Genomic DNA, 24,164 nt, shown 5'->3' with positions numbered 1-24,164 from the left:
TCCGGAGGGGCTCTGGCCGCAGAGGCCCGGGGGTGGTCGCAGCCCCGCTACAGAGCAAGATGTGTGCGTGGCGTGGGTCGAGGGTTGTGCTCCGCGGGGCAGCACCCGCTCGTCGGTGCGGCGGCGGCTCCGCGTCCCGCGGCGGCGGCGAGCGCAGCGCCGGGCGGCGGCGGCGCAGGGGTTAAGGGCGGCGGGCCGGGGGGGCCGGGGGCGGGAGCATGCGTGCTGCCGGCCGCTATTGTCTCCGGCGCGGCGCCCAGCACCAGGCGGCGGCCGCAGCGAGGCCGTGCCCGGCGCAGCGCAGCGGAGCGGGGCGCGCCGCCCCCGCCGCCCCCGCCGCCCATGGGCCGCAGCTGATCCGCGCCCGGCTCCCGGCCGCGCCCCGGGCACCAGCGAGGCGGGCGGAGCGACCCTGCCGGCGTCCACCCCCCCCTCCCCCGCCGCTCCCTCCCCGCTCCGCGGCCCCGGAGCCCTCGGCGGCCTCCGCCGGGGGTGACGGCGGTGGCGGCGGCGGACTCGGGGCGCCCTCGCCCCTGCGGGCCCGGCGGGGGGAGGATGCCTGGGGCGGGGATGGGTTTTCGCCCGTAGCTCCCCGCGCCCCCCCGCTTCCTTCCGCCCCCTCTCGCCTCCCAGCGGGGGCGGCGCGGCCCCGTTCCCCGCGGGGGGCTGTCGCTCGGCTCCCTCCGGCCCGGCGGTGCCCACATGGGGGGCAAGCAGAGCACGGCGACCCGCTCGCGGGGCCCCTTCCCGGGGGTGTCGACGGATGACAGCGCCGTGCCGCCGCCGGGAGGAGGGGGGGGGCCGCCCCCCTTCGGCCATTACCGGGCGGGCGGCGGCGGCGGCGCGATGGGGCTGCGCAGCCGCTCCGTCAGCTCGGTGGCCGGGATGGGCATGGACCCGGCGGCGGCCGGCGCCGTCCCCTTCGGGCTGTACGCGGCGGCGGCACGGGCGGCGGGGGAGGCCGAGCGGGCCCCGGGCGGCGGCGGCGGCGGTCCGGGCTCCGACTCCACGTACGCCCATGGCAACGGTTTCCAGGAGACGGGAGGCGGTCACCATAGAGACGGGATGCTGTACCTGGGCGCCAGGGCCTCGCTGGCCGACGCGCTGCCCCTTCACATCGCGCCGCGGTGGTTCAGCTCGCACAGCGGTGAGTGCCGGCTCCCCGAAGCCTTCCCTCGGCTTCCCCTCCCTCCGTGGGTGCTCGGGGGCGGCGGTGGGTGCGGTTCAGCCGGGAACGGGGAGCTGACCCCCTCCTGGACCCTCATCCCCATCCCCTCCCTGGCACAGACAAGTGGGTGCATGCTGGAGCTGGCATCTGTGTCAAGGTCAAGGGAGGAAGGGGCTGTGAAGGGAGGAGGCTTTCTAGAAGGGAGGTGTTTTGGCTCTGGGATATGAAGCAGTGGATGTGGCACCCCCACCCCATCTTCCCTTGACTTGGAGGATAGTGGTCTTGAGGGTGCTGTAGCTCAAGACCTTGAGTTTTGCAACCAGGCTGAGCACCCTGTGTCTCTTCTGAAGGTGTGTGAGGGCTGCCAGTCAGTTGTAACAGTTCCCAGCCTTAGAAATTGGGAAAGAATTAGAGAAGGCCTTTGAAAACAAGGTGCGGGGATCTTTTTTTTTTCCATTGTTTTGTCTGTTAAAGGGCCAGGGAAAGGCCAAAGTGGGTTTTCTCTTTTGAGCCAGCTGGCAGTGTTGTGGTGCTTAGGAGGAAGCAGAGGAGGAACTGCCTGCCTCTTTGACAGGGCTGGGGGGCCAGCTGGGCTGTCTTGCAGGAAACGTGTCAGGCTATGGGAAGGGGCAAGGTTGCCCCCTTCACCCTCCTGGCCGGACTCTTCCATGTGTCCTGGTGTCTGGAGAGGAGCTCTTGCTGCAAGCAAGGCTGTGTCACTGACCCAGTTTTGGTTGGGTACAGGGAGCGAGGTGGGAGGTCCTCCCTTCCCCTCCTGGCTGGAGGGGAAGTCATTTCAGGGATGTCTCCTTGTGTTTCCTGGAATAGTCTGGGATTTCTCTCCCACCCGTCCCCCTAGCAAACGCTGTGCTCTCCTTGTGTGACGTGGTCTGGGAATTTCATAATATGCCTTGGGACAATGCCTCATTTTCAGGAAGGCCTGTGACCAAAGCAGAGGGTAAGAACAAAGTGCAAGAAGAGTCTCGTGGGGCCCATTTTCCTACTTCTTGGGGAAAAAAAAAAAAAATCTTGGGATTTTTTTCCCTTTGCCCATTCTCCAGGGGCTGCTCTTCTCTGTTAGATGGAAGCTGTGTGTCTTGCATTGCCCCAGGTCTTATTCCTATTGATCTGGATAAGGCAGGCGCTTGCCATCCTCCCTGGCAGATGGAGAGGGCTGGCATGTGGTACCAGAGTTGAGACCAAGTGCTCCTGCAAACTTTCTTGCTCCATGACCTTGCACAGACTGTGCTGCTGCTCTGGTTTCTAAATGTAGAGAGAGATGAAGGCACAGCATCCTTCCAGGTATTCCACAAGCCTCTCTGGGAATGAGGGCCATGGGGGCTTCTGCTGTGCCTGGTGCTGGTGTGGGGAGGGTCTCATTACAGAAACACCCTGCAGCTCACAATGGTTTGTCAGAGAGTATCAGTTACATTTTAAACTTCAATTCTGAGGGGCAAAAACCTGTTCAGAAAAAAAAAACCAGCTGGAAAATGGACAAAATGGAGTAAGCTGTTTTTCAGCCACTTGAGTGAGTTAGTGCAGTGCTGCGAAGTTAAACACGGTGCCCTTGAAAGATTGCAGCGTGAGCTGTGGGAAGTGCTGCAAGAACTGGGTTTCTCTGGTGCCTCTTTTGGGGCCCTCTGAGAGCATTTGAGCTGAGCTGAAGCGTGTGCGGGCAGCAGCGAGAGCTGTTCAGTCTGTACCAAAGCCTCTCCCGGTGGTGGTTCTTTGTTGCTAATTAACAGCAAAAAGGAGTGGAGGATGCTTAAAAACCCTTTTGAAAACTTGTCAGAGCTCATTTAACTTTTGCACTCTTCTTCTCTTAGTGTAAGAAGTTAATGAAGGATTTGGAGACTGCAGGGAAGGGGGGAAGTAAGCCACCGCAAGATTGCTGAAATTCCTGTTAAACTCCCATTGCAGCTGGTTAACCTCCAGCAGGGCAGTCAGGAGCTGCTTGCGTCTTCCCCCCTGCCTCCCCATCGACCTGCTCCTCTCGTGGTGCTGAGCCACTCCATTAGCCACTGGAAAGTGCTGAAGCAGCAGTGCTCTGGTAAATGGAGAGGAGCTTTGACATTGCTGCGCGTGACTGTCCCTGCTGCCTTTGAAGGATGACTCGAGGGTGGGGATGAGGGGACCTGCCCCTGAGGATGAGGGGCTGAGTGGGTACTAAACCCACTCAGCATGATGCATGGCATCTCTGGGATCTGCCTGAGCTGCTGTACTACTGAGGAGAGGATAAACTCTGTAGATAATGTGGCTGGAGAGTGCATTCTTGCCCTGCCTGTCCCTTTCTGGAGATCTGCATGGTGCCATTCTCTGTGAGTGGGTTGCATTCATGTTTTTCTGGGTTTGGGGGATGAGCTGGGAGCTCAAAGTGCAACCTGATCTCTGTGAGCTACTCAGTGGGACAGCGAGGAGCTCTGACTTGAGGGCAGTGATAAGGTGCTGTTGTTGCAGCAGAGTGCCTGTGATAACAGGAGCACACAGATAGTCTTGGCGCCTCGCTGCTTCCTATATCTGCCATGCAGAGTTTTCTGCCTCTCCAGCCTGCTTCATGGCTCATCAGGCCCCTCAGCAGGGATCCTGAGGAGTGAGCTGGGACAGGCTGAATTCTCTTCCCTGGTTGGTGTCACTCCTTCCCCTCCCTACAGGTGAAGGCCTGCAGAAGAGCTAGGTGTGCCTGGGGAAGAAGAGAGGAGGATTGTGCTGAGGATTGTACAGAGGGAGGTTGCAAAGTAGTCCCCAAAACCAGTGAATGCTACAGCATCCCTTTAAGGTGCTGTGCATGGGACTGGTCAGTGAGAAGAGCCCACTGCTGAATCCCTCTGGGCTGGACTATGGCTGCTGGGATGCCTAAATTGGAGGAGCAGTTGGATACTGATGGCCTCTAGCCTGTCCCAGGGTGAGCGCAGGAGAGCTGCTGCTCTTGTGAACAGTGAAGCCTATGTATATCTTCCAAATGGGGTGGGCAAGAAGGTCTGATGGTGGAGCTTGTCCCTTCCTTTGAGTGGACAGCACCTCTGTGGATGAGTCCTGTTTCCTGATGGGGATTTTCCCAAGGCATGACTGCCATATACACAAGCAATGTAACTGTTCTGGGATTCCCCTGTCTGCCCAGGGTTTCTGAGATCTATTTCTTGACCTCCATAAGTGGAAAAGACACATCTTGCACAACTTTGGAGTTTGCCTGTAGCACTTGACTCTGCCTCTTCAGTTTTATGACTATTTAGGAGTTCTCAGTAAAGCCAAGGCTGCCGAGAAGAAAGGAGAAAAGGGAGATGTGTAGTTTAGTGTTGCATCTTTCCAGCTTTGTGTGGTTCTCTTAGTATCTCTCATGTTATTCATCAGAGGATCTAAGGGAGTTTGCATAGGCTGTAAGTAGCTTAAAGTTTATCTGGAAATCCCACTCATCACCCAAAGCCCTTGAGTGTTTGAAGCTCTAATAAATCCATATCTCCTTGTCTGCTGGCTAGCCCAAGGAAGCGCTTAGCTTATCCTCCTGTGCAGTGCCACCAGGAATGTCACAGGCTTTCTGTGCACTGACAAAGCAAGCTGTTTTTCCTGGATGTTGGTAGTACCAATGTCAGGAGGCCTTTGCCAAATGAGCTGCTGTGTTCTCAGCAAGCTGAGAAGAGGCCTGTCTGTGGTGAACCCTCGCTGTGCTCCGACAGCTTTAAGTCCTGAGCTTTTTCTCACTAGTGCCTGGCAATCCTTGCTCTTCAGATAGTCCTGCCATTGAAGCCTCTACACCAGAATGAGAAGGCTGAATTGTAGCTCGCTAGTCAGCTGCTCTCAGCCCTGGCTGTCCTGACACCAACTTGTCACCAGTGTGTTCTGGCAGCCAAAATGAGCCCACCGTGTCCCATGGTGTATCAGGCACAGCACTGCCAGCTGGTCAGGGGAGGTGATCATCCTGCTCTGCACTGCTGTGGCCTCACTCCAAGTCTGGTGTGCAGATTTAGGTACCACAATACAAGAAGGATATAAAGCTGAGAGAGAGCATCCAGAGGTGGGACGTGAAGATAGTGAAGTGTCTAGAGGGGAAGCCATATGAGGAGCAGCTGAGGTCACTTGGCTTGTTCTACCTGGGGAAGAAACTGAGGACAGAGCTCATTATGGGCTGCAGCTTCCACTGGAGGGTCAGCACCAATCTCTGCTTTCTATGACCAGTGGCAGGATCCAAGGGAGCATCATGGAGCTGTGCTAAGGGAGTTTTACATAGGATGTTGGAAAAGGTTTTTCCCCCAAAGTGTGGGTGGGCACTGGAAAGCTCCCCATAGAGCAGCAAATCTGACAGAGTTCAGAAAGTATTTGTACAAGGCTCTCAGGCACATGGTGTGATTCTTGGGGTTGTCCTGTTCAGGGCCAGGAGTTGGACTTGATGATCCTTGTGGTTCCCTTCCAACTGAATCTCTGTTTCAACATGCAGACAGGCATCATATGTGCTTCCCTCCCCACTTCCAGGAGCTAGGCCAGGGGAAGGGCACCCCAAGGTCTGCATGAACTTGCCATTCTGAATCTATTTTTGCTAGTGGAAATTTCCAAAGATGACTATCCTCAAACCATCTTTTTGTGGGTTTGGTGCTGGTTACTGTCTATGACAGCCGGGTCAAGCACCTGCACCACTGCCAGACCTGTGGATCATTTGGGAAGTGGGTACAGAAACGGTCCTGATGACTCCCCACACTGGTGATGTTCAGCTGTTGGGCTCTCCAGGTCTGGAGGTGATGCTTTTCTGCTTCTGCCTTCTCTGAGCCAGCTGCCAGGGCAGCATCCACCTGGGATGGGGGAAGAGGCAGTGGCTACCTCAGAAGAGCAAAGTGCTAAACACCTGAAGATGGGAGACTCAAAGGCAGCTTTAATGCACACCAGAGCTGGAGATGAAGTTTAAGTACGTCGACGTTGGCGTTGTGCGTGAGAAGCCGGCGGTGGCGGCAGTTATCTTCAGTCTCCGCAGCGAGAGCGAGTGCAGGCTGTCTCTGCGCTGCCTTGCCTCCCCAGTGCCCTCTGAAAGCCCGACTGCTTTCCTCAGGAACGAGGGCACTAATTCCTGTGCACATTAACCAGGCTCTCTGCTCTATAAACCTGTGCATAAATCAGCATAGGGTAGCTGGGTGCGCTCTCCCTTTTCCACACATGTGTCTTCTAGAGATGCTGAGAATTATGCTCTCGTGCTTCTGGGCTGACCCACTTCCCAGCCAGGATTGTCTTCCCAGCCTGTGACGTAAGTTTATCCCATGCTGGTTTGTTTTGCTGAGATGTTTGTTCCGGTGACTGGAATAACCGTAAAGGCTTCTCTTATTTATTAATGTGCTATTAAAGCTTCTCTCTCCTCTCTCTCTCGTTCACTGGCCGGAGGATCAATCAGATACAGACATCTTTGGTGGAGGAGCAGTATCAGGTTGGCGCCTGGCCAAGGCAGCTGCACAGAGTCATGGGAAAGTGCTGCTAAACGCTGAAAATTAATTTCAAGAGAAGCGCAGGGAGAGAGAAAAGCCCACTTCGCAGGAGGAGAAAGAAAAGCTTTTTTTCCCCTCCCCTCCAATGTAATATCTCATGTGACAGATCAGACAGGCAGCAAAGGGCTCTTCAGATAAATTCCCTGTGCAAGGACAAGCCTTGTAGTGCCCCAAGCAGATGGTGGGCAACCACGAGGTGCATTTCGTGGCATCTGCTGCTGGTACACCAAAACCCCAGATGTGCTGAGTACTTGGTTTTGAGTAAATGTGAGCTGGCTTTCTCCTGGTTCCCTTGAAAACTGAAATCATAAGGGCTTGGGAATGATGTGCATGAGCAGCCAAGTGATGCTGTAAAGCAGCAGGCCCTGATGCAGAGCACTTTGCCCATCTGCTTTGGCCTGGCTGTACAGTGGGGTACAACAAGCCTCCCTCTGTAGGACACCCTTTTTTTATTTCGGATAGAGCACTACTAGTTAAAACTGGGCCTTAAATGTCCTCCCTGCACTAGTTCCACCAGGCAGGTTTCAAATGCAGGTGAACCCACTGGGGGCTTGAGTACCCCCCCCCTCCCCCATGTGTACCCCCCAGCTCCTGCTGTCCCTTGCAGGTGCTGTGTGGCTGAATGCTTTAGCTTAGTGCTTTTTGATGGGAGGCTGTTGGAGGTGCAGCTTCAGGAAGCTCTGCTGCCTGGGGCCTCTTCTCGTGCTGCTGCACAGCATTTCCCGTGGGCAGAGCCCAGCTGCTGGCAGGTTTCCTGCCCTGCTGGGCTGCAGGCAGGGAAGGGGAGTGCCTGTGGTGGGGGACAGGGTCTGCTTCTCTCCTGTTATGGTTTAACTTTTCAGCCCACTGCAGGTCCATACACTCTGGGATTTGAGGAAGGTGGAAGGAAGGGCCAGAGAAGCAGCAGGCAGATCTTCATGGCTGATTTCTGTGCTGCTGGCAGGGGGCTTGATACATTGGTGCTCTCTGGTGTGGTCCTGTGCCTCCACTGCCAGGTTTGTGCCATGTGCCACCAGCTGAACCCAAGCAGATGCATCACTCAGACCCAACACTGGGTCTGTGGGCAGCTGGGGGTGTTCCATCCAGGGTGTATTTTGCCAGTGGGAATGGTACCTCACCATTGGAGAGGCTGTACTGCACTTCTGAGGTGAAGTTGATTCTTCTCTCCCCTCTTTCCCTATAGACCAGAGCTGCCTGGCATCAGCACCAGGTTAGCCCTGGTGGTGTCCTGGGCTGAATGAGCTTGGGAAATTTGTGACTCCCTGTGCTCCTGCACACTCATGTAGCTGTGGGGTTCCCATCAGTGGCATGAAATTAGACTGTGTGCCTTGGAACGGTCTTGTGGCACTTTGTAGAGAAGCAGGGAGATGCTGTAGAAATATTTACCCTTTTGCTAGTTTTAGCAACGCTAGCAGAAATTTCCCAGGGTTGTATATTCCCAGTTAGTGCCCTTGGTTAATTGAGTTTATGTCAAGTTATGGCCATAGTTCCAGAGAGACTGTCACCTGCCAGGCACAGAAGAGGGGCTGGGACAGATCCTGTGAGGGAAGCACAGCAGCACAGATGAAGAATGGAACTGAAAGCTGCTCAGAGCAGTTTCCTGGCCCAAGCATGCAGGACAGCATGACAACAGTGGGTATTTTTAGAGGCCAGCTGCCTGCAACAAAGAGGGGGAAAGCAGCAGTCAGGCAGGAGAACTCAATGATGCTGACCCTGTCCCACATCCCTGCCCAACATTTTATTTCCTTCCAGGATGAGGCCACTGGCATTTCCATGTCCTCTGTGTCTCTTTGCCTATTGCTGCCTTAAAAGACAGGTCTCTTCCTTCTCCCCTTGGCTTTCACCATTGCTCAGAGTTTCTCTGATCACAGCTCAGTGATTTGAGAGTGATGCCAGGGGCTCTGTTCTTCACATCCTGGATGCTGCATTACAGCTTGAGGTGGTGGGCGTTTGGGGGATTGTTTTTTGGAGAAGCCTTTGTCACCAGTGAGGGGGAAAAGCTGCAGTTTCTCCTGCAGCTGGGGTAATTGCAGTAATTCATTTGGGAGCTCTTCCTACAAGGTGATGGAGCTGCACTTCATCAGAAGCACTACAGGGGAATTAGATCCACCTTTCAATCTATGCATCCAAGGCCTGGGCAGCTGTAGCCAGGGAAAGGGAGGCAAGGTTGACTCTAGGCAGATGGCCTAAGTTATTGTCTGCAGGGAGGTCAGGTCACTATGGGCTGAGATCAGTTTTGCAGCCAGCCCTCTGGCAAGCTGGTGCTGAGCAAGACAGGCTGAGGCTGAGCACCTGCCTTGGCTGCCTTGGTATTTCAGGTCATCCCTTGTCAGATCTTGCTGCTTTGAAGCAAATGTCCATCTGCTTATTTATTGCACCTCTGATTTCACAACCCTTGAAGTCTGCTATTTGCCTGGATCTTAACCCTTCTGATGGGATTTTTAGATGTCTTTGATTTCTTTTTGCTCCCTGTAGACAGGTACAAAACAGGTGGTACCCTGCAGCTAGTCCTGGGTGAATGTTTCATGGGAAGATGCTGCTTCACAAGGCCCTTTCTGGTTCTGGAAGTGAGGTTACACTCTTCTGTTGGTGTTGCCTTTTGTGATGAGAGAGCTTCAAATCCCACAGCTGGGATTTTTATCATCTGCAGCCCCACTGTGTCCTTGCTCAGAAGGAGCCCTTTTCATGCTGGAGGCTGGCACGTGTTGAAGCAAAAGGACAAAGAAGGTGGGGCACAGGGCTGTTCCTGCCTGTGGCACAGTGTGTAGCCCCTCCTACCTCCTCCAGCAGGATCCAGTGTGGGCAGACCCTGCCACTCTCTGAGGGGCTCATTCCTCTGAGGGGCTTTGTGTTTCGGAGGGCTCCCGGAGCTGCAGAAAGCTGGCTCTGTCTGCCAGCTGCCTCCATGCTGCTAAGGGGAAGCTCTGGAGTGGTGTACCCCCAGCCTCAACACAGATCTTCCTCCCAGATCCCTAGCCTTTGGCTGTCACAGGAGTGCTCATGCTGCCTGTCCAGGCAGCTTGGTGCTGTGGAGAATCCCTCTCCTTCTGCACCATGTACAACAAAGAAGAGTGATCACCCCCAGCTTTGCAGCTGCTTTTCCCCCTTCCTGCTGTCCTGGTAGACTGGGGCATTCACTGGGTATCCCTCAGCAATCACAGTCTCTCCTGGGGAGCAGGGAGATGCTCTGTACTATGCAGCCCTTCCTACCAGGTGAGGTCAGGACTTGCTCTGCAGGATACTCCTAAGATTTTTTTTTTTTTTTTCCAGTGGTGTAAAAATTTCAATTTTTTTCTTTGTCTTTCTGCAGAAATAACCGCTGTGAATTGGCCACAAGTGTTCCCTAGCCATACACTGCTTGTGGGCGGGTGCAGCTCTGTGTGCCTTTTATGCTCTGTTTGCTGCCCACGACATAAAAATTGCCCTTTCTCTACTCCAAAAAGCAACATGTCACCCTTTCCATGCACCCCAAGGGTTGGGGATGTTGCACGGATGAAAAACATTTGCCTCAGTGATCCTGCCACTATGGCCCAGGCACAAAGACACCCTCCACCATTCTTTATGCAGTGCTGCTGTGGAATGCCTGGGGAGGAATTGTCCTGGGAGCTGTTTGGGAGCTGTTTGGGATCACTCCCTGGCAGGAAGGGGTACATGGGTGCCATCAGTGCTTGGCCATACTCCCAGCATCACAAAGCCAGGGCATGTTGTCATGTGCCTTTGGAGTGCATGTGCATCATCCTCCCAGAGATCATCTGAAGATGAGGCAATGATGGAGCCTCAGCAGCATCAAAGCACAGGGAAAACCCAGGGGCAGGAAACAAATCGCCCCATGGCGTCAGATCCAGCTGGGTTTGGGAGTGGCTCAGGTCAGGCTTTGGTGTTTCAACCTTTCCAAAAGCGGGAATTCCTCTGGCAGCTCCTCAGTGCTGGAGCCTGCAGTGGGGACTCCGTGGGTGCCTCCCCAGCGGATGTCTTAGTCAGAAGTGACTCACCCCACCAGTCCCCACGTGACATTGCCTCGCTGCTCCCTCCCAGCCCTTGCCAAGCCAAAGTGCCAAACTCTGTCCCTTCCTGCTCTGATTTCCAAATTGCAGCATCCCACTGTGCTGCCAGAGGATCCCCTGTGCTCCTTCATTTCAACACCTGGGACCCCCTCATCACTCTGCTGGCTCTGTGCATCTTGCAAAAGATTGCTGCCCACAGCAAGGCTTTGGCTGGGCCTCCTCCTTCCTATGAGAAATACGTGGGAGGAAAAAAACAGGCATTCAGGCAAAGCCTTTGGAAATTCCCAGGTGTGGCTGCAGGATTGTTGTCCTCTCTGGGCAGTGAATTTGAACACTTGAGCATCCCTTGAGAGGCATGGAGGCAGCACCAGAGCAGCCCTGCAGTTCTCCTGAGCCATGACATGGCCCCAGACCTATTTTGTGACTAGCAGGAGCCCTGGATAAGCTTGTAACTTGGTAAGTCTGAGCTCTGCAGCCTGACAGCAGGAGTTGGAGGTGTTAATGCCTTTGCTGGGCTATCACCCAGGACCCCTCTGCTTAACTTTGCTCTTCTCTGGGATGCTAAAATTAGCTTTAGGCTACACATCCTTATGAAACCTGTTCCCAGCAGCTGGGGGAGTGTTTCTGCAGTAAACTAGGACTTGCCAGAAGACAGGGTGACCCTGAGAAGTTGCCTTTTTCATCCAGGTCTGGGGGAACTGATCCTGCAGTGTAGCCTGAGCTATATGAGGGAGAAGATCTCTGTCTTAGCATAGTTGCTTCTGTTCAAAAATTGCAGTTACAGCCATGAAAGGGTCAATATTCAAACTATGTCAGGCAAGGAGGGTACTTGATGTCTAGACATCCTGTGACCATATAACCAGGCCTTTTTTCCCTCCTGCTTCTGAGTGTCTGTGGGCTGTGCGGAGGTGTTTTGTAAGGCTTTGGTGTGTCCATCTGCTGAGAATCAATGGCTTAGGGTGCTCTGGAGCAAATGTTCCTGTGGGGTTCCCTCTCTTGTATCTCCTGCTCCTTTCCAACTCTCCAGCTTTCCTCAGCCCCAGAATTGCAATCTGTTCTCCTTCTTCCTATCCTCCCCCACCACCTCCATAAGAACCCAACTGGCTAAAAAAGAAACAGCTCTGCCTCCTGGCTTGCAGCAAGCTAGCCTTGGGCTTCTGTGATGTAGTGTCACCCAGCCCCTCTGCTCTGTGTCCTGCATCTCTCTGACCCCAGGGGCTTCCCTGCATCCCACCTGAAGCACTAATGCCTTGTCCATCTCTTCTTTGTGGCTTGTGTCAGGTGGGAGTAGACAGAGGTGTCTCCAAAACACAATGCCTTGAGCACTAGGATGGTGCTGCCCTTGGCCAGCTTCATGTTCCATGGCACATCCCCACCACCCCTGCCTGGTATGGGGCTGACCTGACAGCAGACAGCTGCCATGTGTGGCCTTTGCCAGGAGCTACTGCACACCAGGGACAACTTTTCATAGACCTTGGAAAACCTGGCCTTGCACAGAAGTAGCTTCTTTTTGGGGTGCTGCTTTTATATTACAAACATTTATTTTCTCCCTTCTCGGCAAGCTGAACTGACTCTATCAGCAAGGAAATGGTGGGGTGGGGTGAGGATGGAGCAAGACCATTCCTCTGCCAAGGCAGCAGAAATGGCTGAGTTTTTTTCCAAGCACTGCCATCCTGAGATGTCCCATCCAAGCTACATCCCCTGCTTGGCTGATCATCTGGAGCTGGTTCACTGGCATCCCCCAGCCCTGCCTCCCCTCTGTCTCCAGGAAGGTGTGATATCTTATTTCCATCCTGGACCCATCCTTTATGCTCTTCAGCCTCTCTGCAGCCTTGAATGAGGAGGAAGGACGCTTGCTTTTTCAAAGCTGGCAAGTGAGGCAGCTTAAGTGCTTTACTCCTTCCTGCCTACGTGTCCCTGCTCGTGTCAGCCCTTGTGCTGCACAATAGCCCAGCACCATCGTGGAGTTCACCCAGTGCCTTGAGTCCTGCCAGGGCAGTAGGGCTGCCTTGGACCTTGGCCCCTGCCTCTGCCCGTGCAGCTGATGCCACTTCCTTCTGCAGGGGCAGGTGAATCCTGGTCTGGCTCTGCTGGGTGCCCTGGCCTGCAGACACATGATGCTGCCTCCTGCAGCATCACCCGACTGCATTGCTGAGGCTGCTGGAGCGTCACTTCCATGGTGGGCTTCCACTCATGAGGGGACACTCATGGAGTCCTCAGCTGCCAGGTCCCTGTTGTGCCCCAGTGCTGGGGAGGTGCTCTGTGCATCCATGTGCCATCTCCAGTGTGCCATCTCCAATCTCTGTGACTGTCGCTTTAAAAACTGAGGCTGCTTTAAATCCATAGGGAATTTATTTTCTAGGAGATGTTGGGTCTGAATATCTTGGCTCTTTGATTTCCTTCACCTGGCTGGCACAGAGAATAACTCCTCCCTCTCCTCGCTTATCCCTTCTTCCCTCCTGGGGCTGTGCTGGAGCCCTCAAGGGGTAAGGGAAAGGGAAGACTTAGAACCCCTTTGCCTCACCCAACCCCACATTCTTCAGCTCCTCTTCAGTCGTTACTCTGGGTTTTTCCAAGATGATCCATGTATTTCAGCTGCCACATGGTGCTGGTTCAGCTGGCAGTGTTAGGGAAGCCATGGTTGAAGGTGGGATGCCCATGGTTTACTCAGCAAGGAGGAGGCACCAGGACTACATGCTTGGACCAAATATTCTCTGGTTTTATCTCATGTCTGGGCGTATTCTCACCTGGTATCAGCCAGCTCCCTTGGCTGAGAGCCCAGGATGCTCTCTGGAGACATGGAGATGGGCTCTGCAGCTGAGGTTTCCACATCTTCCACGATCATCAGGCAGCATGGAGCTCACCCAAGCTCCCTGGTTCTCCAGGTGTCCTGTGGGGTGGCTGGGCACCAGGGAAGGGATCCCTCCTGGGTTAGGCACGTTTTGGGGAGTTCGTGTTGCCGCTGCCACTCACAGGGCTCCTGGTTTATCCCATGGCAGTAGTGGGAGACTGGGCAACCAGGATCCAGTTGGTGAATGCTGTGTGGGGTCAGTTGCTGGCATTGTGCCTGGGCTGCTGCTTCCTCCTGCCTTCAGGGCACATCATCCCCACTGGTGTCTTCCTCCCACTGTGGAGGTGCTGTGCAGCAGAAAAGCTGCTGCTCTCCATGTTTCTGCCACCTGCCAGTAACAGAGCCGCGATGTCCTACTGCCAGGGCTACTCCTGGTGGCACCGTGGCCTGTGAGCAATCTGCCTGGAGGCAAAGCAGGAGAAGGGTTTGGCAGGTGAAGATAGACATGACACATGCCTTTCCCATGTCCACAGGCTTGCAGCTCCTGTGGACATGGTCTCACCCCCCCCCGAAGGGAGCAGCACTTCTACTCTCAGGTGTGGTTGACCCTGTTGTATGGTTCAGTAGACACAAGTGATGGGAATTTCCTATCCCAGCTCCAAAATCAGCTCTGTTTGGGATACTTAGAAATGGGTTGGAAAGGTGTCTCAGTCCTCCCACCATCACTAAATTCCTTGCAGTTCTATGGTAGTGCTTTTGGCACTGTGAGGGTTAACCACCAGGCTTTTTTGGCATTGATAGGACCGGGTGGAGATTTTCAGAGGTTCCCAGCTCTGCTTTGCCCAACTCTCTAAAATTAACCATGTAACCTTCCTAAAAATACTCAGAGGGTAGTAGCCTCGAGAGAGCACCAGCGCCACTTGCTCCTGGTTTCTAGACCAAGCCATTGGAGAGATTAGATCACCTGCCAGCCTACGTCTTGCAGCCCTGGAAAGCCCTTGGCTTTCTCAAAGTCTCCTGCAAGGTACAAGAGTCCAGGTTTTGGCCTGAACCTGCCTTTGCAGGCCAGCCCCCTTCCTGCAGCACCCTCCTCTTCTTCACCAACTCTTGTTGGGAACTGGTACCTGCCCACACATTTCTGTTTGAGGTGACAGTGCCAGGTTCAGGTTTAATGTGCCGTGGGCAGGAGCATCACTAGCTGCACCAGAGCTCTTGGGAGGGAGGAAGTGTCCATGGCCTTTCCCTGGAGCAGCCCTGGGCCTCCCCATGGGTGTGGAAGGCCCAGGCAAGGAGGAATAGCTGGGCCCTTCCTCTGTTTTTTTTTAGGCATGTGGGAGGAGGACATAAAGGGCTTGGGGAGGAGGGAGGGAGCTGAATTTTCCATGAGCAGCTGTCAAAATGTAATCTCCTGCGTTGCTCCGGCTGGCAGCTTAGGCAGGATAAATTAACGGGGATTTCGGGGAATGTGGAAAATACCATGGCCTGGAGGGGGCTGGCCATGTGGAGAGCAGCTCTTTCATCCTCAGGACAGGCTCCTGCCTGAGCTGTGAAGGGATATTCCAAGGCACCGGGCTTGGTGCCTGCTGCTGTTTGGGGCTGGCTGTCCCCTAGCCTCACTGGTTCTCTGCCTATCACCTTCACCCCAAGGTCACCTGGAGAAGGGCTGAGGGAGTTCACCTCTGCCTCCCCTTTCCCACTGGTGGTGGACTCCTGTGCCTGATGAAGGAAAACACAAGCAGTTGCTTTTGCAATGTCAAGTATTTATGCCGACAGCTGGGGTGCAGGGCAGCCCCCAGCCCTGGGGGCCTTTCCACACCAGCTCCTCACTCCTGTTCAGACTTGAGAATTTACGCAACTGCATATTCATCTTTCCTTTCCCCCCCCCTCCATCTTGTGAAATGCAGAGCCAGAAAAGTGTGTGTGTGTTTCTGCACTTGGCTCAGCCCCCAGACCTGTCTGGCTGGAGGATGCCACATACGTGCTGGGGCTTGAGCCTGGGCCCCTCTGTCTGCCCGATGTCCCCACGTCCTTGCCATGGGGCTGTGGTGGTGTCAGGAGTCCCAGTGCCCCAGCCAGCTGCCCAGGGAGCAGTGAGGAGCATGAGGACTGTTCATGCCAGCTATTTATAACCGTGCTAAAGCAATCCCAGCTAGCAAATAGGCCTGGAGATACAGCAACAGCCGCTTGCGGGAGCCTGCTGAGGACCCTGCTCTTTGCCTGGCCTTGCTGCCTTGCTGGCAGCCATGCCCTGGCAGCCACAGACCAGGCAGTTTCATCTGGGGCCTTTTCCCTTTACGTTGGTTGCACGTCTCATAGGATCCCTTCGGGTGCTGCCGGAGCTGGCAGATCTGGGACAGCTGTTTAAAATAACACATTGGCACAGAAAAGGGGGGACCAGAGGAAACGAGGTCTGCCCACACACAGCACAGGGAACAGTACTGAACCTCTACAAATGCTGTGCCCTGACACAGAGGTTGCAGACAAAATGCCTTTTCCAAAGGGAGCCCGTCACAGCCGTTCCAGGGACGTGCTGCTGGAAGCAGTGCCCAGAGCTCCCCGGTAGGGACGGTGCCCGTGGCGCTGGCAGACTGTCCCCGCCAGGCAGGAGCAGTTCAGGCAGGGACAGGGACAGGGCTGCCAGGGGAACGGGGCACCGGGAGGCTGTCTCACAAGGGGAGGCCAGTTGGGTCTTGCAGCAGGCAGCCTGGGAGGCTATCTGAGCTATCCACGCTATAAATACACCGGGCGGGTAAACACTTGGGAGGAGGAAAAAACCAGCTACTTCAGCTAATGGGCACGGCTGCCACGAGGTATAAATCGGTCAGGAGTAAAATGAGGCTGGAGAGGAGAAGGCAGATCAGTGCTGCTGCCCACGAGGCCCTGGCTGCAGCGCTGCCCTGTCGCCTGGGGCTTGGTGCAGTTGGGGCTGGGCTCAGAGCAGACACCCTGTGGCTCAGCCAGGCTGGGGCAGGGATGTGTTCCCAGCGTGGCAATGCTGCAGGCCAGCAGGACACCCCACTGGAGGACTGCTGGGCTTGAGGGCTCGTTCTTTTAGCAGGTTCTTTTAGAGTCGATCCTATACCATCCATGGTGCTCATCTTTGCTGCACCCTCCTGGGAAATAACGACACTCTGGAGGGACAGGATCCAAGGACCTGGGAAGTAAACTGTATTTATCACTGCTGCTAATGAGCACTGGAGTACTGAGAAGTTACAGGGGCTGTTTGCACAGCAGAGGTCTGAACTGCCTCTCCTTAAAGCCACCCTGTACTTTGTCTCTTACAATAAGCAAAAAAAAAAAAATGCCCTGTCCACATCCACGTGGTGGCAAACAAGAGCCTGATTCATCCTTAGATAAATTGTGTACATTCTTTTTCTTTTCATTCCTGAGCAGCCTTTGCATATATATGAAGAAAGCTCTTAAGCGGCACTGCAGTCAAACCTGATCTGCTTTTAGAAGGCAGATCCTTAAATTACCCTCTCCCTCTCTGCAGGCAGGGAATTGCTGGATATTCTGGTGCAAACCGGTGGTGGTGGCACGCACGTGTTCAGCTTGAGCTGCGCTGCTCTGCTGGGCAGCGACAAACCTCCTGGCCTTGAGCTGGCTGCAGTGGAAGGGCAGGGAGACCCAGATGGGTGACCTGCAGGGCTGCTTGGGGTTCTGCTCCTTGTGAGTTTGGGGCTTACAAACTGCATTTGGGGCAGCCTCACTCAGTGGGGCTGGGGTCGATGCTGTGGTGGTCTGCATGGCTCGAGCAGGTGATGACACGGGTGTGACACCCTGGCACCACCCCAGGCAAGGCCACAAAACAGATCTGGGCATGCCATCCAGCTTCATCCAAGAGCCCAAATCACCAGGCAGGGCCAAGGTCAAGCTGGCTTATCAGCCTGCAGTGTTCCCCTGCTTCTGGGGAGGCAGGCTGGCATCAGAGCACACACTTCACTCCTGTGAAAAGCTGGACAAAGCACCCATTTGTGTTTGAGGCTTCAATCTGCCAGTCCTTGCTGCAGCCATAGAAAAAAACTCCTTCCTTGCAGCTTTTCTGGCTCAGCCATGTGGTGCTGAGCTCTGGCAGCAGGGACAGCACTGTCCAGACACAGGGACATGCCCGTGCACTGCCAGTGGCTGGGTGCTGCATGCCCCAGGCTGTTGCTTGCCCTTTAAGGCCTGGCAGCAGCTGATGGCCACGTGTGCTGCCTTGGCACGCTCTCCGTGCCCTCTGCGCGGCGGGCACGGGGACGGCCAGCGCACCAGCTCGTCGGCTGTCCCCTGTTCGGTGGCTGTCCCCCACGCTGGTGGCTGCTGGTGGCCGGCACAGGATGAGTGGGTGCCCAGTGGGCGCTGTGTGGGGTGAGGGTCACCATGCAGGCAGCAGGTGAGGGGCTGCCCGCTGCCGTGCCCCACCATGGCCCCAGGGATTCCCCAGCATGCAGGGTGGGTGACTCCTTCTGCCCTCACTAAAGGCTCATCTCTCTGCTCTCCTTCCAGGTTTCAAGTGCCCCATTTGCTCCAAATCTGTGGCTTCTGACGAGATGGAAATGCACTTTATCATGTGTCTGAGCAAACCTCGCCTCTCCTACAACGGTAAGAGCCAGGCTGTGTGGGAGACACGGCGTCCTGCCACTCCGGGCTGGCTGAAGAGACATTTGCTGCAGGCAGGCGGCTTGGCTGGACTTCCCAGGAGGGCTGTGGATGGTGCTGCTGCACTCTGCTCCCCTGTCATGGCTCAAGCCTGCTCCTTTTGCTTTTGGGCTCCTTTATAACAGAGCCCCCTACCCCAAGGAGCCCCTCTCCCCTCCCCTCAGTGCCAGAGGGAGCACTGCTGGCACGTGTCCTCCAGGGCTGGCCCCCACAGGTCATTGCCTTCCTCCCCTCCTTGCTGGCCTTGAACACTGGGCTGCAAGCTCTGGCATCTCCCACATCTCTCCTGATCACTAGTGTGGGAGTAATGCTCACCCCCTACTGGTTGGTGATTTTTTGGAAGCCGGGGGTAAGAGTTGTGTTCACTCCAGATGCCCCAGGCCCACGTTCCCCCACGCCTCCACATGAGCCTCCTGCCAGCATTTCCCAGCACTGTTGTCATTCCCCCCCACCCCGGCTGCCCCCGCAGCAGTGACCCTGGGCTGCACTCATGCTAGGGAGGGGAATGCTCTGGTGGTGCCCGTCTCACTGCTGCCCTGTCCTCCCCTCCCAGATGACGTGCTGACCAAGGATGCCGGCGAGTGCGTGATCTGCCTGGAGGAGCTGCTGCAGGGGGACACGATAGCCAGGCTGCCCTGCCTCTGCATTTATCACAAAAGGTACCATGAGGGGACAGCCAGGCGGGTGGCAAGGGGACAGGCACCTGAGGCTCAGCACATGGTGGTAACATGCTCTCCTCTTGCAGCTGTATAGACTCATGGTTTGAAGTGAACAGATCTTGCCCAGAGCATCCTTCTGATTGACCCGCCGAGTGCTTGCTGACTTCTCTCTAAGGTGAGCCTGTGGTGGGCTGCTCAGAAGGGACATTGTCATGCTGGGTTTAAATCCAGGGCTGGAAGTGGAGGACAGGGTGGGATGTGACAGCCAGGCCTCCTGCTCCTCACCCGGGATGGTCTCTCTCTGCCTTTGCAGGGCACCTTGCTATACCTGCTGTACCTCCTCTCCCCGTCCCCCCTGCCCCGCCTGGAGTTTTGGGCTGACTTTAAATTCCTCGAGAAGACAAAAATAAAACCCAGAAACTTGAATCCACTTGGGACAACGGCGGAGTTTTTATTTTATTTTATTATTTTTATTTGTTCTGTTGTTTTTCTGCTTTTTTGTTTTGTTTTGTTTTTTATTTTAATTTAAAAGACTTAAAACAAAAAGAAACATCCAGGAGACGACAGTGTGAGAAAAGCGGAGCGACCTGCTCTCCCCTGCACAGCCGCTGGTCACCAGGAGAGCTCTGCCTGCCAGGGAGGCCCCGGGGACGCCCTCGGCCGAAACCCTGCCATGATGTTTGGCTTTTCTCCCCGAGCCGAAAGGGGAAAGCTGCCGGGGACAGCCGGCCAAACGGAGCACGCGGCATTTCTCACCGGCAACCCCCCCACCTCCCACCCGGACTCGCCCGGGGGCTCTGCTCGGTTTTTTTGCACTGACTAAACGGGAAATTCCTCCTCTCTCCCATCTCCCTTTTGGAGATCTCCACCCCGAGCCCCGGCAGCGTTGAGATGGGGACTCTGCCCCACGCCGGGAGCGGGGCCACTGCTCCCCCCTGCTGAGTCGCAGGGGTACGTCTTTCAAGTGTTTACAATGAGAAAAAAAAGGAAAAAAAGGAAAAAAAAAAAGAAGAAAAAAAGAGAAAATGGACAAAAAAAAAAAAACCAAACAACAAACCACAACTGAAGCTTCGTGTTGACTGGCGTGTTCTTCAATTTGAGCTTCCCTGCCCCGGTGATGTTTACAGACTGGTCACTCTTTAACTCAGCTATAACCACTCAGAGACTGGAGAGCTGCAGCATCCCCGCCGCCCCTCCTGTGCCCCCTCGCTGGGCTCCTCTTGCCAAAACCGCCTCCCCTCTTTCTTTTCCATTGGCTTTGAGTTGGACCCTTTTGAGGAGGGTAAGGGGAAGGCCCCAGTGGCCCCCCTGGATGTCCCCAGCCACCCCTAGTCACAGGGGTGGCTTTTCTGGAGGTGACAAGATGGTGTCATTTCATGGCAGTGACCCCCCTCGCCCATCCCCGTCCCCTCCTGGCGCGGCGGGCGCGTTTTCGTTGGTGAGACCTCCCCTGCCGGTGGCCGTGCCCCTGCGGGAAACCTTTCTGTATTTATATATTAAAAAAAAAACGGGGGAAAAAAAGAGTTCAGAGCTTGGGGGGAGCTTCCTTCATTAGTCAAGGTGTTTTGATATGGTATTAAAACAATGTTCAATAAAACATTCACTGTTATTTTATTTCACTGGCTTTCTTGGTGAAGCAGATGATGCCAGTGGGGTGCTGGAGCCCCCCACCCACACCAGTTCCACTTCTCTGTGCTTGCCATGTGGGGATGGCCACAGTAGTGCTCAGCAGGTCCCACGGAGCTCCCACCTGGCACCGGCAGCACTGCAGCTCAGGGGAAGTGACTGAGGTGGGACCCTGACGATGCCCTGCCCTGTGTGTGCTGTCAGGAGCATCCTGGGAAGGGGCTGGAGGGTCCTATCCCCCTAAACAACTTTGCAGCACATGGATAGTGTGAGTCCAAAGGCTTTATTGGGGGTTTGAGAATCCCTGATCCCCAGAAGTGGGGATGGGGGGATTTGTAAGGACACACACAGTGGCACTGCAGGGCAGCATGGCCACCCTGGCCTTGACTTCAGGGGCTGAGGCTCCCCAGTGCCAGCTCAGTGCTGGTGCTCCCCCTCAGAGCACCTTGCCGGGGTTCATGAGGTTGTGGGGGTCAAGTGCAGCCTTGATGGAGCGCAGGGTGTCCAGGCCCTCCTGGCCCAGCTCCTCCTGCAGCAGTGCCCGCTTGCCCAGCCCCACACCGTGCTCCCCGGTGCAGGTGCCCCCGGCTGCCAGTGCCCGCCTGTGGGACAGGGAGGAACAGGAGATGGGATCTCTGTATCCAGTCCCAGCCCCCCAGAGCACCCTGGCCCCACCTGCCCAGGCGCTGGGTGAAGGCGTGGATGCGCTGGGCCTCCTCCGGGTCTTGAGAGTTGAAGACAAGGATGCAGTGGAAGTTGCCATCACCCACATGTCCCACCATGGGTCCTGCAAGTCCACGGGTCAGATGGGTGTGGCATGGAGGATGGTGGCCCCCCAACCCCCTCTGTCCCAGGGGGCTGTGGCCCTGCTGACCGGTGAGGCTGGAGGCCTGCAGGTCCTGCTTGGTCTCCACCACCACGTCAGGCAGACGGGAGATGGGCACACAGACGTCCGTGGAGTAGCCCTGGGTCAGGGAGGGCAGAGCTGTGGCACTCAGAGCACCATGGGCACTGCTGCCATCATCCCCATCCTTGTGCCTCACCTGGCAGCCGGGCCGCAGGGCCAGGGCAGCGTACCAGGCATTGTGGCGCATGGACCAGAGCTGCTCGCGCTCCTCCAGCCCCTCCGCCCAGGCCAGGCTGGAGCCGCCGTTCTGTTGCACGATCTCCTCTGATGGTGACCAGGAGCTCTGGGGTACGACCCACGGCACCCCCAGGCACCCAGCCCTTACCCATCTTGGAGACCCATCCCACATCCTGGGATACTCCCGGTTCCTCTGTCCCTTGTCTCTTGGTCCCCGTCTACCACCCTGTGACACCCCTAGTCCCCCCTATCCCATGTTCATGAGCCCCTCAGCAGATCCCCAGATCACCCCTCCCTCACCCTAGTGTCTTCCTGGTCCCCATCCCAAGCATCCATTGCTGGTCCCCTCTCCTCCTCCTATTCCAGGCCATACCCATCTGCTGCTGCTGCTCAGCCAGGCTACACCGGGAGCCGTGCACCTCCAGGAGGAGCGTGGCTGCCACGGGCAGCCCCATCCCGCTGAAGCGGCTGCAGGCATCTGCCATCACCTCATCCAGGAACTCTGGGTGGAAGGAGGGAGTGTTGAGCTCCAGCACCAGCACCTGGATCCCCAGTCCCACCTCTGGCTGTGAGCACTCACCAATACGGGCCACAGGCACAGCGGCCTGCAGCACCTGGACGGTGCAAGCCACGGCCGCCCCCACGCCGGGGAAGGAGGCGATGGTGACAGCAGTGGCCTCGGGCAGCGGGTGCAGGCGCAGCGTGGCCTGAGTCAGGAAGCCCAGGGTGCCCTCAGAGCCCACGAAGAGCGAGGTCAGGTCGTAGCCGGCCGCCCGCTTCCTGCACAGAGCTGGTGAGCAGGCGGCCACGTGGCACATGGCCAGCCCAGCACAGACCCCCGGCCTCCCAGCGCCCACCTGGGCTGGCGCCCGGGGCCGGCGGTGTGCAGCAGGCGCCCGTCCGGCAGCACCACGCGCAGGTTGAGCACGTTGGGGCGCATGGTGCCGTAGCGCACCGCGTTGGTGCCCGAGGCGCCCGTGGCCGCCATGCCACACAGCGAGGCGTCTGCCCCAGGGTCTGCAAGCAGGGGACGGGCAGGGGAAGCAGGTGGGATGGTGTCCATTCCCACATGGACACCACTGTGACTTCAACTGCAGCAAAATTATGGGCATCCCCAAGAGCAATGGGGCCATGGCAATTCCTTTCACATTGGCACCCCTGGGAGCACAGCATACCTGTGGACACCATATCACTCCCAACATTCCCACAAGGCCCGTGCCTAAAGGAATCCCCAGACCTCCATAACTGTCCCCAGCCCCATGACTGCCCCCACACCCACGGTACCGACAGGGAACCAGAGCCCGGTGCCACGCAGGTGCTTATTGAGGGCCTTGCGGGTGACACCGGGCTCCACGGTCACCGAGAAGTCCTCGAGGCTCAGCTCTGCGATGGCGTCCATGCGGCTCAGGTCAAAGCAGACACCGCCCTGGCACAGGGGCACCTGAGAGTCTGGGCACGGCCGGGCACCGAGAGCCCCTGGGGGCCAGAGGTGCCGGGGAGCCAATACCTGCACGGCATTGACGCCTCCTTCCAGGCCGGTACCGGTGCCGAAGGGCACCATGGGCACCCGGCGGCGGTGACACAGGGCTGCCAGCTCCTGCACCTGCCCCACCGCCTGGGGCCACACCACGGCGTCCGGGGGGGCACAGCTGGGGGACAGGCAGCACCACTGACCGACTGACTTCACCACCTCAGCCTCCCTCCGCATGGCCCTTCCCCAGCCTGGGACTTGTCACAGGGCCCTTCCCTTCCCCTCGGCCCCTTGTCCACCCAAGTATTTCCCATCCTCGGGCCCGGCCCCTCCCCTGTGCCCCTTCCCCTTCCAGTGGCTCCTGCCTTCCCCGGTCTCCTCCCTTCCCTGTGCCCCTTCCCACGGTCCTTCCCCTCCCCAGGGCTCCCGGCTCCGGGGGCACTCACGGGTGCATGGACTCATCGTGGCCGTGCTGCTCCCGCACCGCGGTGGCCGTGGAGACATTGGGGGTCCCGACCACGGCCCTCAGGGCCTCCACGAAGTCAGGGGGCAGCGGGGGCTGCGGGGACAACAACGGGGACGCGTCAGGGATGCCCTGGGGAGGGTCTGGTCGCGGGCACGAGGCCAAGTGGCCGCGTCAGGACCTGAGTGGCCCTTGGAGCCCCGGCCCCACCTTGGAGCAGCAGCTGCGGCGCCCCAGGGCTGCCGCCAGCGCCAGCACCCTCCGCAGGGCCATGTTGCAACGGGACAAGAACGGGAACACGGGAACTGCACAGGACCGGGACATCGCCCTCCCCCGCAGCCTGTCCGTCCCTCCCCCACACCGACACCTTAAGGTGGCTCCAGCCACACGCGGCTGTGGCCCTGGCGGAGGGACCTGCCTCCCACCAGTGCCTCTGCTCGTGTTCCCGTGCTGTCCCCTGCCCGGCGCACTCACTGCATTCACCGCGGCCCCACCCTCACGGTGTCCCCATGCCTGCTCAAGTGTCCCAGCAGCTGCTCAGGGCTCCATGACCCCATAGGAGACCACACGTCCCCACGCTCCTCCCCGCCCAGACAGGAGTCACCGTGTCCCCCCGTCCATCTGTCCCCATCCTCGGTCAGGGGTCCCCATGCCCCCTGTCCCTCTGTTCCCATGCGCAGCCAGGTTTCCCCATTCAGGCACAGGAGTCACCGTGTTCCCTGTCCATCTGTCCCCCTTCCCAGCCAGGTGTGCCCATGGCCCCCTGTCCATCTGTCCCCTTTCCCAGCCAGGTGTCCC

At 57.0% G+C, this 24,164-nt stretch overlaps 2 protein-coding genes across 4 annotated transcripts; one reads left to right on the top strand and one right to left on the bottom strand.

Annotated features, from left to right (window-relative positions):
• The first annotated feature begins 302 nt into the window (after nucleotides 1-302).
• ZNRF1 (zinc and ring finger 1) lies at nucleotides 303-20,319 on the top strand. 2 transcript variants are annotated; one of them, XM_021541085.4, is made up of 5 exons: nucleotides 303-1,147; nucleotides 17,911-18,006; nucleotides 18,617-18,722; nucleotides 18,809-18,897; nucleotides 19,255-20,319. In XM_021541085.4, exons 1-4 carry the CDS (start codon nucleotides 703-705, stop codon nucleotides 18,864-18,866), a joined length of 705 nt encoding a protein of 234 aa, XP_021396760.1. In that variant the 5' UTR covers nucleotides 303-702; the 3' UTR covers nucleotides 18,867-18,897; nucleotides 19,255-20,319. The 2 variants fall into 2 exon arrangements, with proteins under 2 accessions (XP_021396760.1, XP_021396759.1); XM_021541084.4 differs by having other exon boundaries at nucleotides 307-1,147; nucleotides 19,036-20,319.
• A 296-nt stretch (nucleotides 20,320-20,615) lies between these two features.
• Nucleotides 20,616-24,020, bottom strand: LOC110476269 (D-lactate dehydrogenase, mitochondrial). Of its 2 annotated transcripts, XM_021541078.4 has the most exons (11): nucleotides 23,577-24,012; nucleotides 23,350-23,462; nucleotides 22,940-23,081; nucleotides 22,717-22,858; nucleotides 22,290-22,449; nucleotides 22,013-22,212; nucleotides 21,806-21,934; nucleotides 21,392-21,519; nucleotides 21,223-21,313; nucleotides 21,024-21,135; nucleotides 20,616-20,950 (listed from the first exon to the last, which is right to left on the bottom strand). In XM_021541078.4, the coding sequence occupies exons 1-11, from the start codon at nucleotides 23,688-23,690 to the stop codon at nucleotides 20,785-20,787; spliced, it is 1,497 nt and encodes a 498-aa protein (XP_021396753.2). In that variant the 5' UTR covers nucleotides 23,691-24,012; the 3' UTR covers nucleotides 20,616-20,784. The 2 variants fall into 2 exon arrangements, with proteins under 2 accessions (XP_021396753.2, XP_085445826.1); XM_085589700.1 differs by having other exon boundaries at nucleotides 22,717-23,081; nucleotides 23,577-24,020.
• Between the last annotated feature and the right edge of the window lie 144 nt (nucleotides 24,021-24,164).

The sequence above is a fragment of the Lonchura striata genome, chromosome 11 (assembly GCF_050655825.1).
Source record: "Lonchura striata isolate lonStrDom1 chromosome 11, ASM5065582v1, whole genome shotgun sequence".
Taxonomy (NCBI): domain Eukaryota; kingdom Metazoa; phylum Chordata; class Aves; order Passeriformes; family Estrildidae; genus Lonchura; species Lonchura striata.
This window is presented reverse-complemented; position numbering and strand designations above follow the sequence as displayed.

Coding starts and splice junctions, on each gene's coding strand:
- ZNRF1 (XM_021541085.4), top strand. CDS start 703: ATGGGGGGCAAGCAGAGCACGGCGACCCGCTCGCGGGGCCCCTTCCCG. Junction 18,007..18,616: donor ACCTCGCCTCTCCTACAACG/GTAAGAGCCAGG, acceptor CTCCCCTCCCAG/ATGACGTGCTGACCAAGGAT. Junction 18,723..18,808: donor CTCTGCATTTATCACAAAAG/GTACCATGAGGG, acceptor CTCCTCTTGCAG/CTGTATAGACTCATGGTTTG.
- LOC110476269 (XM_085589700.1), bottom strand. CDS start 23,690: ATGTCCCGGTCCTGTGCAGTTCCCGTGTTCCCGTTCTTGTCCCGTTGC. Junction 21,136..21,222: donor GCAGGCCTCCAGCCTCACCG/GTCAGCAGGGCC, acceptor GTGGACTTGCAG/GACCCATGGTGGGACATGTG. Junction 20,951..21,023: donor TTCACCCAGCGCCTGGGCAG/GTGGGGCCAGGG, acceptor CCTGTCCCACAG/GCGGGCACTGGCAGCCGGGG.